The following is an 18,385-nucleotide window of genomic DNA, read 5'->3' as shown; positions in this document are numbered from 1 at the left end:
GTAGATGTTCTACACTAACGCAAAAGGTTAGGATTGCTTTAAAGTTTATTAGCAATATCTCACACTTTTTTCATATTTTTTGAAAGATACTGTAGCAATTTGGTTTGTTAAAACTGAACCAAACGGCTTCTGACAGCAACCAGCTCAACGATGGACACCGCCAGCCGTCAGTCCCGTTAAACTAGCTTCTGTGAAGATGCAAGATGGCAGTCTCGTCTTCGTTAATTTGATGAAGCACAGATATGAGTTATAGAGTGGTATGTGGCAAACAGCACACAGATAGGCTCTTTCACAACCGAAAGCTGGATAGACACATGTGTTATCCAGAGTTAAGAAGGTGGCAATACCATCTTCAGACACCTAGCATCCTCTGAGTAGAGGAGCAGATGTGATCAATCGAAGATTCTCTCTGCAAAGTGGACCGGTATGTCGCTGGCGCTGTCGTTCTCAATCCCATCACTGTCTCCTTCATCCTGTTGTTGTGCCTTAGAGGCCTTCTTGGTGAACTGCTTAAACACTCTGCTCTGGGACCCCTTCATTCTCTGAGATATTCTTACTGTATCCTCAATAGTCATACAGTTCTTGCTAATGTTGTACTCGGGAGATACAGAGCTCTGTATTAAGCTAGCGTCCGATGCCCGACTATCGGGACGGGTTATGGTATCGGGTATGTTGATCGGCCTAAACGACTGTAGCTCTTCTTTAACATTGACAATGCGTTTCCGAACAGACAGAAACTTCCAGATCCCAATTGCCGCACAAATCGCTATAAGAACAGCTGCAATGGAGATCGGGGCTACTACTACCCAATCGATGCGCTTTGTACTTTCGGTGTTGTTTGATATGTTAATCACGTCTGTAGATGTGTCATACAACAGGTCATCTAACGGTTCAGAAGGTGGCACATACGGCGGGCGACCTGTGGAAGGAGGAATGTTGGAGGGCAGAGGCGCAGGAGACGCACCACGCGTGACAACTATTTGACACGTGGCTATTCTGCTAAGGCGTGCCACAACGTACAGATTGTTTGCTCCCGTAGATCCCCCGGTGGTGCACCAGTGCTGAACGCTCGCCATGTCTGCAAGGCCGTTAAGTTCTAGTCTGATTTCGGTAGCTGTGGAAGACACAGGATTTCTGACGGTGATAGTGTACTTTCCTGGAGCCTGCACAAAGAGCACTTGTGAGATGACACTAGACTGGATAGTAGTTGAGCCATAGAGTGTTGCTGTGCCGGCACTATAGAAATTGAGGGCGATGATCCTATTGTTTCCTTGTGTGTAGGAAAGCATTCCAGTATTGTCGTCGACTGTGTGCTCAGCTTGAGAGCCACCACCAAAGGATAGAGTGTAGCTATTCATAAAACCATTAAGCTGATCGTCTGTAGTATCTATAGGAAGATAGGGATAGTAGGAATACACAAGGGACTGAAAAGGCTGCCACTGGCCGCTGCCTGGAGAGGGTGAAGCCCTTTGTAAGGTTGTTGTGACAATGAGGGCGCGTAGCGTTTCCTGACTAGCGGAAGTGCCACCAAGCTCAGAGTATGCTCGCAGCACTGTCACATTTTTAATAACTCCATTCAAACCTGTGGGAAGAATAAGAGCTGCAGCGTATGCATTGCCAGTATATGGAACTACCTTGAAAAGAATCCTCCTTGGTCCTGTGAACTGATAGGTCCCAGTGATGGTTTGTTTAGTTCCATCAATATACACTTCTGTCGTATCTCGCTCACCAAATGGAATAGTAGCCAGATTTGCCATTAGAGTAATAGAGCTCGTCGTGGTGGAGGTCAACTGAGCCACATGGAGCCCTTCTCTGAGAGACTCCATGAGGTAAATGGTCTTATAACGGATGGTATTGGAGCGGGCATTATAGTAATCCATCGTTGCGCTCCCATGCGTGCCATCTGTTATGCTAGAGACAAAGCGTCCAGGTGAAAGTGTTCCATAGAGATGAGATTGAGATGAGCAATCTGGCAGATAACCCGAGTCATATATAATGCCTGCATAATCATGCGATGATGCCAGCAGAACATAGTCCTCGTATTGCTTCGGGTGGTCTCTGACAAAGGGAAAGACTGCCCCTGCCGCCTGATAGAACCCGAGCTTGTTGAGATCATTGATGCACTGAAAGTTCCGCGTACGATACGAGTTCATGGCGATTATCAGGGAGAAATGCCTTGCCTGGTAGGCATAGTGGTCTCCGTGAATGAGCGGATAGTGCCCAACCATGAGTTCGCCAGGGTACGTGGGAGAAGATAGAAAGACCCCCGTGACCTTGTTCCACAGCCCGAGAGTAGGAAAGTTTAGGTGAGAAATCAGATGAGTCTTAAGTTGTGGGCAGTTGAGTATGAAGTAGTTGCAGTGCTTGTAGATGCGCTCGTAGGATGCATGGAGGCTGTATCCACTGGAGTTGGCGACGGAGACAATCTGAAACAATCCAATGAATATATTGCCTAGGCGCTTGTACGGATTGTCAACCCCTGATGCCACCTCTGCCCCAGACAAGGAGTCGACAAATCCACAGTTCGCCACAAAGGGCAGGATTGTGCCAGTGAAGTATGTGGCAACCTCTTGAAAAATGGTTGAGACCTGGGATGTAATCTTGACAACGTCGCCCGGGCTCTTGTTTGAAAATAGAGCCTCCTCGATCTGCTTGGCCGGGGCAAGGATGCAGGAAAGCAGGTAGAGCAGGGATTGACCGGTGGATCCAAAAATCACGCTAGAATAATATTCAATAAAGGTGCCATCAGTGCGGAACCCGTCATAGAGGACAGGTTGAGGGACGACGTCGTAGTCAGGGTCACGTGCTTCAAGAAGTGCGCTCACTCTGTTGTAGTATTTGGTCATGGAGCTGAGGTCGCCGACCATTAAGGAGCTGAAAATCACAATCTTCGCTGCATAGAGCTCCATGAGAACGGCACTCACAGGGCACCTGGTATCATCATACCATTTGGTGGGATCTCCTGTGCACTCCTGCACTAGCTGGGATTGAGCAGGAACCGTGAATAGACCCCCTAGAATCAGACGGAGGCTTACATAGTAATAGTGCTCAGTACTACTCGCGGTGTTGTAAATATCGTGCAAGACAATTAAGAGATCAATGAGACTATTGGGAATAACCAGACTCCAGGCGTATTCGTCTGAGCTATACGTTGTGGATGATGAATAGTACTGAGACAGGTAACAAAACGCTGTCAGGATATTTTCGCGCACCAAAGCCTGCTGGTATAAGGTTGTGCCTTCTGTCTGATAGGCAATGGCCATTTCCAGCACTCTGTTTATATACTTTTGAAGATTGGAAGCGCTCGTCAACGCACCTAGATCACTCCAGGTGCGTGTCTTAGAATCAAATGAGGTATTATACTGCTCTGCAACGCTCGATAGAGAGGCCACATAAGAGGACAGTAAGTCCGCTGGATACTGACTTGGATCGCTAATTACATAGAAGGACTTGATGGGGGAGAGGACTGAAAAGTACTTTCGACTGGGATCTGGAGAGGCTGGTGCAGGCGGAAATGGAAAAGTGGATAAAGTTAGACACAAGTATACTAAAAGAAACAACATTTTAAACTTCACTAGCCAATTTTACAAGCCTGTGCAACAACTATAACCGATGCCACCTTTGCATCCAATACAACAACACCAGTATGCTGTGTCCGCGTGACGTTTCGAGGTTAATGAAGTTACAGGCACTTCTTTATTGTGTCAGAATCTAGTTAATTTAGTTAAGTATTCTGTTAGGTCTGAGAGAGAAAAAAGAAAAGAAAAGAAAAGGATCCTTTAACTCCAGACCAATTATTCTTCAATGTTAGCAACTACCGAGACACCCACTTAAGTCAACGCGTGCTTTGGACGAGTTGTCAGAAAGGATGTTCGGGGGGCGGAACCCATAAATTGGGCTAAAGCCAGAGTCTCGCCGCACAGAGCTAGCCATAACCCTCATACTGAACTCCTCTTGTTCTGGACTCATTTGTATCGGCCCAACGTTCTCTTGGACAACATTGCTATTGAGCTCTGGGGCTGATACCATGGTACTCGACAGCATATTGGATGCGGCAGCTGCAGAATACCCCCTGAGGCGCTGGCTTCCATCAAGAGACGTCGCGGTCTGATAGCTCACGGTGTTCTTTATGCCTGTCCTGGTCTCCGAAGCAGAGCCGACCTCTTGGTGCTGCTGTTGCTTCAGTAACTTGGCCTTTTCTAGCTTGATCTTATCTGAGATGCGTGCGTATCCCATGTGAATAGCAGCGCTTCTCTGGCGAGCACTCGCCCCAGACATTGCGGATTTGGCCGAGCTCCCTCGTGCTCCGCTCTTACTTCTTCTCCTAGCAAATTCAGCTAGATCTTCCTCACTAAGCTGTGCTATGGCCGTAACGCTGGGAGGCTTTGCGATTTTCCCAAACGCTATGTACTGTGTGTCCAGTGAGTCTCGCTCTTGTTCCGAGAGCTTAGAAAAGTTAATCCCGGAGGCAGCCATGGTCATTTCTTTCATCTGGAGGGAGATATCGGAGGACGCTATCATCATTTGCTCTGTTAGTACAGATTGAATCGGCTGTACTATGCCAGCAACTGTCAGCGCTGGGTTGGCTATTATGGGACGGTTGTTTGGCTCCATATTCCCCAGCCCATACCTCATATTTGTCTCTCGAAGAATGCGGAGACCGTCGTTCAACCGATTGAGTGTAACGTGCTTTTGAATCGGACGGACATGGGGCGCATATGGAAGGACAGTCAAGCTGCCTGATTCCTGGGGAGATACCGCAACATCCTGCTTGTCAGCGTCTGTGATCTGTTGAAGTGCCCCGGAATGCGCATCATCTACCACAAGTGCATCTATATCCAGTGCAGTCGACTTTCTTATGGCGCTTGGGACACGTGACCCTGTCCGCGACTCTCTTCGTGAACTGGATCTTGAGCCTCCCTGCCTATACTTGTGTAAACTTGCATCTGTTCGCGAGCCACCTGCGGGTGTCTGAAGCTGATCTTGATGAGCTTCACGGTTGGCCTCCATTGCTTCGTGTGCTTCACGCGACACGGTTATGACGGTGCCCTTTGTGTACCCAGACTGAGAGAGGCTTGACGTCGGCCTGGACACAGCGGGGCTGTCAATAGTCTTGGTTGACAGCCGCGAATGGCTCGAAGCCGTTGCTCCATCAAACAGGCGTGCAGAGTCAGGGGCTTTTTGCTCGTAAACAGATGTGATCCCTATTGTAGAGGCAGCAGAGCCCATCGGTCTAGTGGTACTGATAGGTCTCTGAGAGTCCTTGATCCTTGCAGCTATAACTGATTCTAGTCTCTTGTCGTCATTGAGATTGGAGCTGTGATGCACGGCGAGGAAGAGATTGTGGTCCATTCCGTTATATTCGTGATTTGCTTCCGCCAAGACTGACACGGACTTTTTAGGGTTTATGGAGGTCATCTTGGCAGAAGCTAAGCGAGAGTGGACCGTATCCATACTCTTCGTTAGACTGGAGGGAAGTCCCATGCTATAAAAGTCGGAAGGCTTTGAGCCCCCATGAAACGCAGTGGAGCGAGGCCGACTTGTGTACGCCTCCGCTAGCTTTTGCGTAATAAAATCGACTTTCTCCTGCCGCAGTGTGGCCATGGCTTGAACTCTGCCACTATCTTTTTTTGATAAATCAGTCGGGGGAAGTCAGCAAGAAGGAGATGCTAGAGGCTTTCGATAACAAGACCTGTTAGTACTGGCTCAGATCAAGCTACAAGCCAGCGCATTGAATGAGCATAGTCTCTTTGCTCGTCTTAACGTTTCTAAGTTTCTCAAGAAAGAGAAAATAACTTTAAAGAAAGCATGGCACATCTACGCACAGCAAGCCACACCGATGAAATATCAAAGGTTGGTGCTGTTCCGGGGTCACATACCCGAAACAGGATTCCTTCTCAACGTTCGGATTGCTCAGAGCATACAGCAACAGATTTTTCTCAGCGGTTAAAAAGCGTCACCAACAAGGCGCGGCGCGACTCTGCGCATGGAGATTATCTCTACAGTTGCCTGGAGGCTGCTGCACCGTGGCTCCCGTCTGTCAAAGACTCTGAGTACTACTTCTTGTATCCTAAGAATATAGCTTTAATGTCTAATATTTCTGGAATATTGGTCATGGTAATACGATCATCCACACTCAATACTCTTCAGGACTCAAATGTTCAGCGAAGCATAGCTTACGAGATTGTTACTCGGATTGAACCCTGTAGTAAAGGCAAGCGGGCCGCTGGACTCTTTCCTGGAGAGGTTGCCAGTGGAAATGAGTACCAAAGCGAAATATCAATCGGCGTTAGGCTAGGAGATAAGGATTATACAGACACGCATGGGCCTTTCAGCTGTCTTGACTCGGATATCAGTGCTTTCTGCTCTCTTCTGTCTACTACAACTACTAGATATAAAAAGCTTTCAGGTATTAGCGTGGAAAATGCCATAGTACACTCTATAAAGAACCTTAACATGTCTTGCTCTGCTTCCTATGACGACGAGACGCGGATTGTGGTCCAGACCGATCTGATGCGCTCACTACTATTTAACATGAGTACCCCGCGCTTCCCCCGTGGCCGCCAGGGCATGGCTGCTTATACCGTTGTTAACGATCTCTCCTTTCGGCAGTATGGCCGTTATTCGTGCCAGATCTTTCTGCGTAGAGTTCTCCTACTCACAGCGACGCTTGTTTCTACCCCGACATTTGAGCTCTGCGACTCAAAGAATATCTCGAGTCATAGATCAAATAAGGTAACGGCTAATTTCCCTGACGTCGTTGTCAAACTGCAGAACCCCTTTATCTTTTCATCCTCCGAGTTCTTTCCGTGGTGGTCCAACTACAACCCTTCTCTTTCAACCCCGATACCTTCAGACCAAACCATACTTAGCCCAGATGTCCTTGCATCTTATTTTCACGTTCCACTCCATGCCAACTGTGGGCCCACTAGTAGCGTTACTGGAACATTTACAGAGCCTGGCCCTGAGGTTTTCAATGTACTAGGAAATGTCGTTGTGAATACCCTTACTCTCCAGACCGGGGCCAATAGCAGCACTCCATCTGAGAAGATACTCAAAAACATAGACCACACAAAAGTCCCCAGCGCCACAGCTCCCTTCGTACCTGGCACACGCATTCTGGGGGGAGCTACCGACATTTACCGTCGCTCCAGTGTTAGATATGAAGCCAATCCTCAGAGCTTACTGGTGCCGGTAACAAACACCGAGAGCGGCCTTGTGAAGGGGCCGCATGTGAACAGTGCTTCGATGCTACCAGCAGAGCAGGCCTTGAAGGATATGAAGGACAGCTGCATAGGTCAATTAAACCAGAAGTGCGACTTAGATAATACCTATGAATTCAGCGCTTATCAGTCAAACGAAGAGTTGCTTGATGTGTGTAACGCAAACGCATATGCAAAGGTGGTAGATAAAGAGGATCTGTCGGAGCTTAGTAGGAGTGACTCGCCCATTGTTCAAAACAAGCGTCCAATGACGTCATTCAGCAGGTCAAAGCCCAAACTAGTGTTCGGTAAGTTACTAAAGAAAAAAGATGAATCTAAGGAAGAGGCGTTGCCTCCATTTCTATCAGTGGCTGCAACCAAAGATGGCTTAAAGCACGAACCAAAACTAGTTGCACAGACAACTTGCAACGGGACAGAGACATATAAGCGTATAACAGCAGTGACCTCAACTACAGAGAGTCCCATTAACTACACGAAAGTCATGGTGTCCCAGTGCGCCAAGAAGCAATGCAATGAACCATTTTCTAACAGAGGGCCCAACGGGGAAGACAAGTTCTACCATCTCAAATTCAAGTGTGGCGATGGTACTATATTAGTGTACGTTGAGTTCACAAAGGAGTACGGAGGCCTCGCCGAGGGTCATGTGATCATGGGGCAATCTCACTTCCAATGGGATGTGACAATCATTGCTGGTCCGCAAGTTCTCGACCTTCTTGTGGGAGGAAAATACGTGGACTCTATTCACCTTTCATCGGTAGGGGACTACAATATATGTTTCAAGCTTCTAGACAGGGGCGCGTGGATAGATCTTTCTGAAAACTATGACGTTTTTGCAAGAGTTCTTTAGGCATTGACGCAATCAATCAGTAATTACTTAATAATCATCTAGTAAATAAAAATGGAACACTTCGGATTTGAAGAGGAGGTTTTAATTATTGAGCCAGTCATCGACTTGCGAGAAGCCTTTGGAGAGAATGGAACTGCGACATGCATGAGCGAGTACATGGCACCACTTCTGCAGCTAGGATCCCCGTACATCCTGCGGCCCCACAAAATAATGAAGCGCGAGCAGCACTGCTTTATCCATTACTACAGGCCAAAAGGTTCTATTTTACTCAGCGATCTGGTGACAGAATACCGAATACAACACATGGAGATTGCCGAGGAGCTTCTCTGGCGCATTTTCTATTGCCTTCTCCATGCAATCCAGCATCTCGAGCTCAATAAGATCTCGACCATCCAGCTGATTTCTCAACAGTCCGTACTCCTCCTAGAGAATGGGATGGTCCAGATCTCCATTCCCCATGCGATCAGCGTCTCGACTCTGCATCTCGATAAAAGCCTATTGGACCAATTGATGGGTCTACATGCATGCGTCAATGATCTAGTGGAACATAATGCCCTTGTCACTCGGCGTTGTCGGCTGGGGGCAGAGCAGGATGGGTCTGACACGTTGGACAGAGACAATGCACTAGGTAGTGTTCCTACCGAGAAAAGAGCTATCAAGTCAGCTATGCGTGCAAGGACTCCGGTAAACATGATACGATTTTCCACAGAGATCTCCTTGTCCGTTCGGCGGGCGACGTCGAGACCAGCCAAATCATCTCTAGAAGCATCGGCAAACGCCTCCCTCTGTATACCAACACTCAAGTATGTTCTTGCGTTAATGAACTCCCCTTCATTCAATGTCATTATGACGGCAGAAGCACTGCTGAATACCCCGAATATCCACAAGCTCATGGAGCCCATCAAACAAAGCTACACACAAAAACTAGACACATCGAAGTACTTCCTTTGCCCACTTATTGAATCTATGCTGGCAGGAGATAGCTGGTTCAGCGAGAACACGCTCTATCTTCTACACTTTGCTGGCCGTGTAGATAGAGTGGGACGCACATCGCTGATTCATCTAGCGAGTCAACCAGTCGGCTCACTCTACCCATCCCCTCGCGAATATTCTCTCGCCACTGTGACATCTGAAGGCTGTGCTTCTTCTTCAGCTCGCAATCAACGCGTCGTTGGATTCCTCATTGACTACGAAAATTCATACATTGATAGCAATGGTGGATGTGCATCTTGCTATGCATTGGCATCAGGCAATCTAGAGTTGTTTTCCATGCTGAAGGAGAAGGAGGCGCACAAGTATAAGGCATCCGGTATTACCCCTCTTGTGCTCACAATCTCTCATAAACCGGAGGATCTACCAGATTTGAGTCTGTTGCTGCCCCATGCCGACAGAAAGCTGATTAGTGGCCACACGTGTTTGATGCTCGCGGCAGTGTATAACGCATCTGCCTGGGTCCCACACTTTATAGATCAGAAGAATGCATATCTAACAGATGGCACGTCAGCCCTCATGTTGGCAGCCGACCGTGGTCATACGGCAATTGTAAAAATGCTCGCACCTCATGAGATTAAGCATCGCGACAAGAATGGAAACACAGCGCTGCTGAGGCTTTTAAAGAGTTGTCTGACTTGTCTGAAATCTTCGCCAGACCTTTGGAAGGAGTTGGGATTGGATGAGCGTCACAAAATACTGCAGGATATCGTGTCAATCTTGGCTCCTGGAGAGTCTGACGTAGTTGATAGTAGGGGTATATTCCCGATTGACTATGCTATAGAGCTAAACGACGAGGAAATAGTGCAGATTCTGGCCACGCATCCATATCCGAAGAGACTCCCAGGACAGAGAACGCGCATGATGAACGCATGCATGAATGCCAACTATGCGCTCACCTGCGCCCTTTATAGATCGGAGGTGGGAATCATTGATGACGACGGACGCACAGCCCTAATGCACCTTAGCAGGAGCCCGGAGACCACAGAGGGTCTGCGCTGCACTCAGCTACTATTGCAGAGCGAAGTCAGTCTGCGTGATAAGGAGGGAAAGACGGCCTTAATACATGCGTGCATGTGCGGGAATATAGAGCAAGTCAAGCTGCTTTATAGGTATGAATGCGGTCTCCTGTACGTTGATAAGGAGACCCAGGAAGAGCTTACAGAGCTGCAACTAATACAACGAGTGTGCGCATCGGAACAAATCCTTAATTACATTAATGGTAACACTCCTGTTCCTCGAGATACCCTAGAACGAACGCCTCTTATGAAGTATGCTGTTTATTCTAGCCGCAAGATGCGAGGTGTAAAACGTATTAACTGTGAAGCAGATGAGGTCGATATTCAGAGCCCTGAACTGAGCCTAGACTGCAAAAGCTTCTACACAGACATTTTCACTAGCGAATTATACGCGCTCGTGGATGCCCAGGCTGGAATGAGGGATAAAAACGGCAAGACGGCCTTAATGTATTGTGCTCAATACAATAATATCAACTTAACAAAGCTTCTCGTAGGGAAGGAGCTGTACCTTAGAACCATAAGTGGAGAGACTGCGCTCATGCACTGTAGCAAAGAGCCTCTGATTTCTTGTAAGATCCTAGAGCACCTGGTCAAGGAGTCGGGTATTACCGATACACAGGGTCGGACGGCATTGATGCATGCCATCCAGTGTGGCAACATCAAACTTGCAAACGCCCTGATCGAGCGAGAGGCCGGAGCTGTGGATGTGTCTGGGCATTGCGCTTTGCACTATTCAGTATTTAACAAAAAGCTGAACCCTGTGTCTACCAAGCTGATCTCTAAGGAGAGTCACATCACTGACAGGCGCGGGCACACCTCATTCATGATTGCGTGCCAGGCTGGAAACGAAAAGATCGCAGAACTGCTATTCAAGCCAGAGTATCTGGGAGTCAAGGATGGTAGAGGATGGACCGCACTTATGTATTCCTGCCATTTTAAAATGGAACGCCTCATCGAGATGACCCTGGAGGATGCCGGCACAACTATGTCAAGAAAGCAGTGTCGCTTCCCTCACGACTGCTATCTTCAGCACAAGATCCTTGCTGCCGTAGATAAAGACTGCTTGACAGCCCTTCACCTATATATACAGGCACAGGGGTGTTGTGAAAGCACCCTGAGTGCTCTGTACATCAAGGAGAGAACCATAAGCACGGCATCTGGAAAATCACCCTTATATTTGGCGATCGCTGTGAGAAACACAGTGGCTGCAGAGGCATTGTCACGGTACGAAATCGATAGGGGCGACATATATGACAACAAAGGCAACACACCGCTTATGACAGCTGTTCTCGTGCGGGATATAGCTACCATTGAGCTCTTAGCTCCATACTTTTGTGGACTGAAAAATAAAAGGAACGGAAAGAGTGCACTCTTTATGGCAATAGACAACTGCTATGAAGAAGGGTGTGCGGTGTTGTGCCAGTACGAAGCCAAAATCCTGAATAAGCAAGGCAAATATCCGTTCTATGCGGCCATAGAGAAGAAGCAGAAGAACATTGCACAGCTACTACTGCCGTGGAATGCCGGACTAATATCTCCGTCTGGACACTACGCTCTGTATGCATCGTTAACTAACGGCATGGCAGATATATCCATGCAGCTGATCGAACGTGAGGAGCGGTACCTACCTCTTGACAGGGTGTCCCATCTGATGGTAGCCGCTGCCACACACAAGAATATCGAGCCATACATGGATTGCGCAGGGAAGCAAGACAAGAACGGATACACTGCTCTAGTATACGCTATCCTCTGCGGCAACAAAGAGGCGGCCCAAGTTCTCCTTGGGAAGGAATCTGATCTGGCAGACAAGACTGGCCAAACTGCCCTTATGTACGCAGCGCAGTACGGCATGAATGAGGTTATCACCAGCCCACACTTTTCGACGTGTCTTCAGAAGCAAACGCAAAAGGGTTGGACGGCTTTAATGTGGGCAGTAGCAAGCGGCAATACAGAGGGGGTAGAGCTCCTCAAGACTGCAGAGGCGAGACTTACCACTGTAGACGGCGAAACCGCGTTGATGCTGGCAGCAAGAAGCGGGCAAGCGCGTGCGGTGGAGGCGCTGGCGCCACTTGAGGGCGGGCTCTGCGTGACAGCTCTGAGTTCCCTTCAGCGTGGATTTACAGCCCTACACTTTGCAGCGACTGGGGGTCACGAAGAGTGCGTGAGAATTCTCTTAGAGCTTACGCAAGAAGCATACACAAGAACCTTTGCACGGAAAACAGCAGCCGAGTGGGCCCGCACTTACAACTTCCCTGCGTGCGCAGAGCTCATAGAGTCAGCAGTGTCCTTAGCGAAGGCATCAGAGGGGCTGACAGACCCCAAAGGATCCGAGAAAGTTTAAAAAATGAGAGATTCGGCTGTGCCGTGTGGTTGTTCTTTGGTGAAGCAACACTCAAGGCATCACCGAGGGATCACGCACCTTGGCAGCTTCAGCCTAGAGTCAAAAAATAAAAAATTTATTTTACAGAATTGAATTTAAAATAGTTTATTTTACAAATCCTCGTCTATTTCTTAAAGCCCTGGGTGAACCTGTGGAAGGCGTCGATGAACTGCCCCATGATCGCCTTCATGGAGGCCTTCACCACATCTAGTATGTAATAGATTGCTGCGTCCCTTTCAAGCGAAAGCTGATAGTTGTCTTCGATGACGTAAAAGTGTGACTGGGCTGCTTCATCGAGATAGGCCATTCCCCCGCCCTGAAGTATGTACAGTAATGATATTATGATGTACACATCTTGTCTCAACATACAGAAGATTTCAGCTACATAATTGAGATAACTCTCAAAATCTGCGCTTCCCTCTCCGCCCATGGCCTTGACCAAGTCCTTGGAGACCTTCATCTTCGGAGCCATAAGCTTGGGATCTTTCCCAAAGCACCAGCCAAAGTCTATGTGGAACATCCTCCCGTCTGGGCGAATGAGGAGGTTCTCCCCATGTCTGTCTCCCGCTCTCAATAAATATGTTGCAACACTGTATGCGGCGGTGGACTTGACAAAATTTGACATTTGAGCTTCTGCTGTGATATCATTCATGCAATTTAAGGGACCGTTGAATCTATACACCTTGTCAATCACTGAGCCAATTATTGCGTACACCTTCTGGGGTAAGGACTCTATGCCCTTGACGGTCAATTGCTCCACTAACCACTTCTGAACGATGTCCTGTGTCAACGGACGATTTCCTATTTGTAGAGACAGGTTTGATGGTACCCCTCGGGTGTGGCGACTTTGGATCGACGGTGTTGCCCCTGCACTCATCACCTTGTCAGATTCTATAGTCTCTGATCCCTTGTCTCCACTGCCCTTGGCTTCTGACCCTCCATAGGAGCAGTCTGAAGTTGAGACATGCCTTGAGTGTCCACGAGAGTTCTCTTGTCGCTTCTCCACACCGTCATCACTAAAGACGCTTTTGTGGGCACCCTTTGTGCTCCTTATGCCTCCCATAAGATCGTCCATAGACGTGGACATGTTTGGTATATGTACGCTGGTGGAAGAGAGGTTTGATGGCCGGGTTCTCTTCTTAACCATTTGGTATGACTCCTCTCCAAACGGAAGAGATCCTTTGCCCGCAACAGACGGAATTGTTTTGTCACTAAATTCGGAAAAGGCGTAGGGTGATTGTGGAGGTAGTTTTCCATCCAGAATAGACTCACTTATAAGACTGCTGAGACACAGCGATTCGTCGGCCAGCAGTTTTGCAGATATTTCCGAGAGTAGGGAGGGTAGCTTCACCAGGGCCTGCGAGAGGACAGATGGAGAAACTTGGCTTCTGTATTTGCAGAGCATGGCGTTGAAGTAGTCAGTAATTGTTCCCAGTTCCTTCTTCTTGTATATGTCGTCTTGGGATTCTGATGGTAAGATGCACTCTATGAATCCGATAGATGGTGACAGGGCGAAACAGGAGTATATGGTGAACTTCATGTCTAAGTTGTGCGTCTGCATGTAGCTATCCATAAGAGAGAACAAGTGGACGTAGAGCATGTCTAGTCGCACATCGTCGTTAATCTTAAGCAGTACAGGGATTTCCTTCCCCGTTTCTGCCTGGATAAGGTGGTACAGGATGGGACGCTTTGCAGAGGTCATTACCTTAACATTATCTGGGTTTATGCCGCATATGTGGACAAACTTTTTGTGGAAGTCTGCATAGGTCTCGTTCTTATCTACGACCAGGACGTTTCCAGGCTTCTTCTCCACGTCATTCTTGACTGCCTTAGTGTCTCCTTCTTCTTGCAGTGGAGACACGGAGAACTGTGGTATGGACGATGTTCCAGAAGCATCGGTAACAGCGTCTGAACAGAGCTTCTTGGGTGATGACTGAACAACGGTTGATGGGTTGCTATTCTCCGTTTCGGTCACAAAAATATTAAACTCGGTTGAGAAGCTGGCTGCATTGAGGGACTCTATCCGTCTGTGGCGCATGGGCCTGCGCAGATTAATTGCTGTAACGAAGGCATCGTCACTAGCGGTGGTCTGATGGTTCTTAAGCATGACAAATGGGAAGATGACTCCGAGTTTGTCGCTATCAAGTCTAGGGTCACTGTGCTCATCATCCATACTCGGGTCCGAGTTCTGCTTACGCTCTAGGGCTGTGAGAAGAGTGCCATCCTGAATCATCTTCTTGATCATTTTCTCCTGGTCTGCATGCCTAACAGAGCCTAGTTCTGAAGATTTCTTTGAAATGTTAATAAGTTGCTGAGAGAATAAGATTGTGGAGCGTAGACAGGAGTAAAACTCTGGGTCCTTCTCCTTCATGATAGCATAATAACCATCTCTGCATGCCAGCAGCTTTCTCTGTGCATTCTCATCCTGTTGTCTAATCGAATTGCTATACCATAAATCTACATAAAAATAAAACAGATAGAATGTGTATGGCGCTGAGATAGCTCTGGCTATCAACATATCTGAAAGGTTTTTAAATGTGAGATACCTCTGAGGCTCTGCAGGATTGTGCACCAGTGCAGACTCTTCCCTTCCAGAAGTTTGGGAGTGCTCCCCAATGGTACCCTTCGTGTCGTCACTTGTTGTGTGATCGTCAGCACTTCTGAGGAGAATGGTGGGCGCCTCGTCAGATGAGTCAGTGTATGACATGTCCATTGTATCGAATTGCAAATCTGCCATATTGCCAAACCTTGCTTCACAGAACGAGGACACCTCCTCTTCGTTCAGTATGGTTGCTTTCTGAAGCGTAGACTTCGGCATAACCTGACTGCGACCATAGCTTTGAGTCGGAATCTCCACTGAAAAGGAGTGGTGCGTAAAGGACTTTATCGAAAGCTTAGATGAGCTGCTAAATGTGTTACCAGCAACAGGGATGCTTGCTATGCTTGTTTTGCTTGTTTTGGGGTCCACAATTGGGTCCTTGGATCCCCGCAGATCAAAAAATTCTGCCGGAGAAGCACTCATCCCCGACAAAATCGATTTTGATTGAAGCGCATTCTTCTTTGTCCCCTTGAAAGGTAACGATTTAGTTTCTATGATGGGTGTTATATTGAGAAGGTCTTGCTCGGCAGTTTCTAGGCGCTTCTTCTTCTCTCGTGCTAACGTTTCCTGCTGATCAATCATCTGGTCCTCAATGGACTGGTACAATTCTTTATAATTAAATAGGTCGACAATGCAGAGGCTTTCGTCAAGATCTATTTTGAACGTCAACTCCAGCAAAAACTGGAGTAGCACAGAGTCTGCAAACTGGTTAAGCTTATTGATAGCATACTCACGTATCACGTTAGTGTTCAAATTATACAGAGAGTACTCTTGTGAGAGAAGGAGAAGAAGCTGATCGATTGCAGGATCATTCCACGTGTATAGAAGGGTTTTGAGCTCTCCCACAATGTGTCGAAGGTCCTGATTAGTAGATTCATCAATAGAATCGCCAAAATTTTGACCGCTGTCCTGGCCTTTGTCCTTGACTGAACGCTGCCTTATCAACACGTTCCTATAGCTCTGTGGTATGGAACTTATAACCTTTATCAGTCCTCTGGGATACTTACGCATGTAATATCTATACTTCCAAATTAAGTCTTTGTCCTGACTCCTTAGTTGGTGAGTAAATAGAACGTCGCATAGTTTCGCCAATTTTCCAGCGCTGGCATTGTCTGGGACCAATGTCGACGGATCTGCATCGTACTGTGGTGCGATTGCTGACAAGATATGCTCGTTCTGGTCGCGCACCTTGCATTTAGAAGAGATCTTGTAGTTTAGAGCCAAAGCGTAATCTGTTGGGTTAAACTGGTCGAGCTTGATCTCATCAATACTTGTAGCTGCCCGCACATTGTGTGTGAGTGTGTAGGATGAATCCTGGCTAGGGGAAGTGTCATCATTTTGGGAAGAAGTGGGTGTGGGATCGGCTTGGTACTTATTGAAGGAGCGTGCTATTATGTTCCGTAGATGAGAAAGAGTCTCTGCATTAGTGTATGTGGATGTTGCACTCTTGAGCCCAAAGAGATCCACGTCCGAGAGAGGTTTCTCCGTGGCGGTCTTGAGTGCAACAGCCAGACGAGAGAAGGCCCCGGCTTCCTGATCTGCTGTGAACTTTGCAAGCACTTGCTCACAATCGTAAAACTGCATGCATGGTATATAGTTTTGGACCGTTATCGCGGCATAATTTGAGACAGCAATGGCTTCTTGGTTGAATAGGCTTGCAGTCAACTGCTTCTGAATGTGGGGCTTGTTGAGGTAAAGGGCCTCTTTCATGGCAACGCGGTAGTAGTGCTCTATAACCTTGTGTGCAAGAGCAAGATCCATATCAGTTGTAATAGAGGAGGACAGGAGCGCATTCATCTCCAGAAGCGAGACGTGCGCAGGGCTCTTGGCTGTGGCGAGATGAGCATCGGCAGTGGTAGTAATAGACCCCATTGAAGTCTTCCGAAAGAGGCCTTCTGGCGCGTAGCAGACAGTATTAGCAATGGTTCTTGTCCTGTCCTCAGAATGAGGGAGCGCCAGCTCAAACGAAAGCTCTATCGGTGGAAGCTCCTCGCTAATCTGGTCATCTGTGTAGGCTATGGGCTTGATAAGGCATGTGTGCATCATGCATCGTAGGGCAAAGTGCTCATTATAAAGGGGGAACTCTGTAGAACCTAAAAGGACACCATGTACATAGATACTAATGTGGAAGTGTGCTGCTTGTGGCAGGTTGGAGATCGAAATGGGGAAGGTGAGCTGCTGGGAGTTCCAAACGTATGTGAGTTGTGTTTTCTTGCAAATAATAGTACTCTGGATTGAAGAGTTCATTGGAGGAGCTAAGAGTGTGTCTGGCGGTGTCATTAATTTGAATATAATATGCAAGTCGGGGTAAAAGCCATGAAGCATATGGCCCGCCAACAAGCTTTTATCCAAAACTATATGCTGTAGGAAGACTGTCGGCGCAACCTTAACTGCGTACGACGGTGTTACCATGGAGTTAATCTCAACATTTAGGCCTTTCATTTTTTTCCAGGCCTCAGATAAGCCTCAGATTAAGGTTTAGATTAAAGGAAAGATTAAAGGAAAGTAATTTACATCTTTTATATCTGTTACACCTATGCATCCACAGAAGGATCTTCAGCTCCACACTCATCTGTTTCATTGTTCTCAGACTCTGCGGTGTCCTGGACATCCTGAGCATCCATAAACAAGGCCCGCTGTCCGCTGACCACATTGTCAAGCTTCTCTTTATACGCAACCATTAGCTCATCTTTTTTTGTTCGGTACTCGGCACGAAGGCTTTCGAAGGCCTCGTTCAAGGCTGCTTTCGCTTGTGCAACAGACTCCAGGATTGCCTTTTGACACTCCATCTCCGCCAGTATGCTCTCCTTGCAGGTGTTTTTCCCAAGCCTCTCCAGGTCAGCAATCCTTTGCTGCATCTCCGGTGTCTTAGCAAGCATTATCGCGAGGCCATCAGCTGTCTTACACAAGTTAGATATCGCATCCTTCGTAGCCTGAGACAGGGCGGGGTCTTCCTTGTGAAAGTGCTGCGGAATATTTATGTGGTCCCCAATGCGCCTTTGAGCCAAGTATAAAGAAGAGAAAATCTCCAAGATCTCTGTCTGCTCTGAGGTCTTGGGGACGTGCCGCGTTAGGAAGTTGAGGTATTCTATGTGAGGTGCTACTCTATATGCTACGCTGTGTGCCTGCATGTCCTTAGCGCATTCTAGAAGAAACGTTTTGTTTTCCTCTGTAATGGGGGTATTTGCCAGCTGCATCAGCCGATGCATGAGCTTGGTTACTGATGCAGCATTGTGTGACGTCTCTCCCGGGTAGAGATAGTCAAGGGGAAACGTCAGTGGCACGGTGAGCATGATGGAGGGTCTAAGAACCAAAAAATGTTGGGGA

The 18,385-nt window shown here is 47.7% G+C and overlaps 6 protein-coding genes across 6 annotated transcripts; 2 read left to right on the top strand and 4 right to left on the bottom strand.

Annotated features, from left to right (window-relative positions):
- Positions 1-392: 392 nt before the first annotated feature.
- GL50803_0015404 (putative Glycosaminoglycan polysaccharide lyase) lies at positions 393-3,563 on the bottom strand (the record flags this gene model as incomplete). Its single annotated transcript, XM_001708588.1, has 1 exon — positions 393-3,563. One exon carries the CDS (start codon positions 3,561-3,563, stop codon positions 393-395), a length of 3,171 nt encoding a protein of 1,056 aa, XP_001708640.1.
- A 244-nt stretch (positions 3,564-3,807) lies between these two features.
- Positions 3,808-5,604, bottom strand: GL50803_0017404 (uncharacterized protein; the record flags this gene model as incomplete). Its single annotated transcript, XM_001708589.1, has 1 exon — positions 3,808-5,604. One exon carries the CDS (start codon positions 5,602-5,604, stop codon positions 3,808-3,810), a length of 1,797 nt encoding a protein of 598 aa, XP_001708641.1.
- A 204-nt stretch (positions 5,605-5,808) lies between these two features.
- On the top strand, positions 5,809-8,070 carry GL50803_0017405 (uncharacterized protein; the record flags this gene model as incomplete). Its single annotated transcript, XM_038045924.1, has 1 exon — positions 5,809-8,070. The coding sequence occupies one exon, from the start codon at positions 5,809-5,811 to the stop codon at positions 8,068-8,070; it is 2,262 nt and encodes a 753-aa protein (XP_037901752.1).
- Positions 8,071-8,121: 51 nt separating this feature from the next.
- GL50803_0025296 (Ankyrin repeat protein 1) lies at positions 8,122-12,420 on the top strand (the record flags this gene model as incomplete). Its single annotated transcript, XM_001708591.1, has 1 exon — positions 8,122-12,420. One exon carries the CDS (start codon positions 8,122-8,124, stop codon positions 12,418-12,420), a length of 4,299 nt encoding a protein of 1,432 aa, XP_001708643.1.
- A 163-nt stretch (positions 12,421-12,583) lies between these two features.
- Positions 12,584-17,500, bottom strand: GL50803_0017406 (Phosphoinositide-3-kinase, class 3; the record flags this gene model as incomplete). The annotated part of the gene is made up of 1 exon (XM_001708592.1): positions 12,584-17,500. The coding sequence occupies one exon, from the start codon at positions 17,498-17,500 to the stop codon at positions 12,584-12,586; it is 4,917 nt and encodes a 1,638-aa protein (XP_001708644.1).
- A 92-nt stretch (positions 17,501-17,592) lies between these two features.
- Positions 17,593-18,351, bottom strand: GL50803_0013227 (uncharacterized protein; the record flags this gene model as incomplete). The annotated part of the gene is made up of 1 exon (XM_001708593.1): positions 17,593-18,351. The coding sequence occupies one exon, from the start codon at positions 18,349-18,351 to the stop codon at positions 17,593-17,595; it is 759 nt and encodes a 252-aa protein (XP_001708645.1).
- Between the last annotated feature and the right edge of the window lie 34 nt (positions 18,352-18,385).

The sequence above is a fragment of the Giardia intestinalis genome, chromosome 2 (assembly GCF_000002435.2).
Source record: "Giardia intestinalis strain WB C6 chromosome 2, whole genome shotgun sequence".
Lineage (NCBI taxonomy): Eukaryota > Fornicata > Diplomonadida > Hexamitidae > Giardia > Giardia duodenalis.
This window is presented reverse-complemented; position numbering and strand designations above follow the sequence as displayed.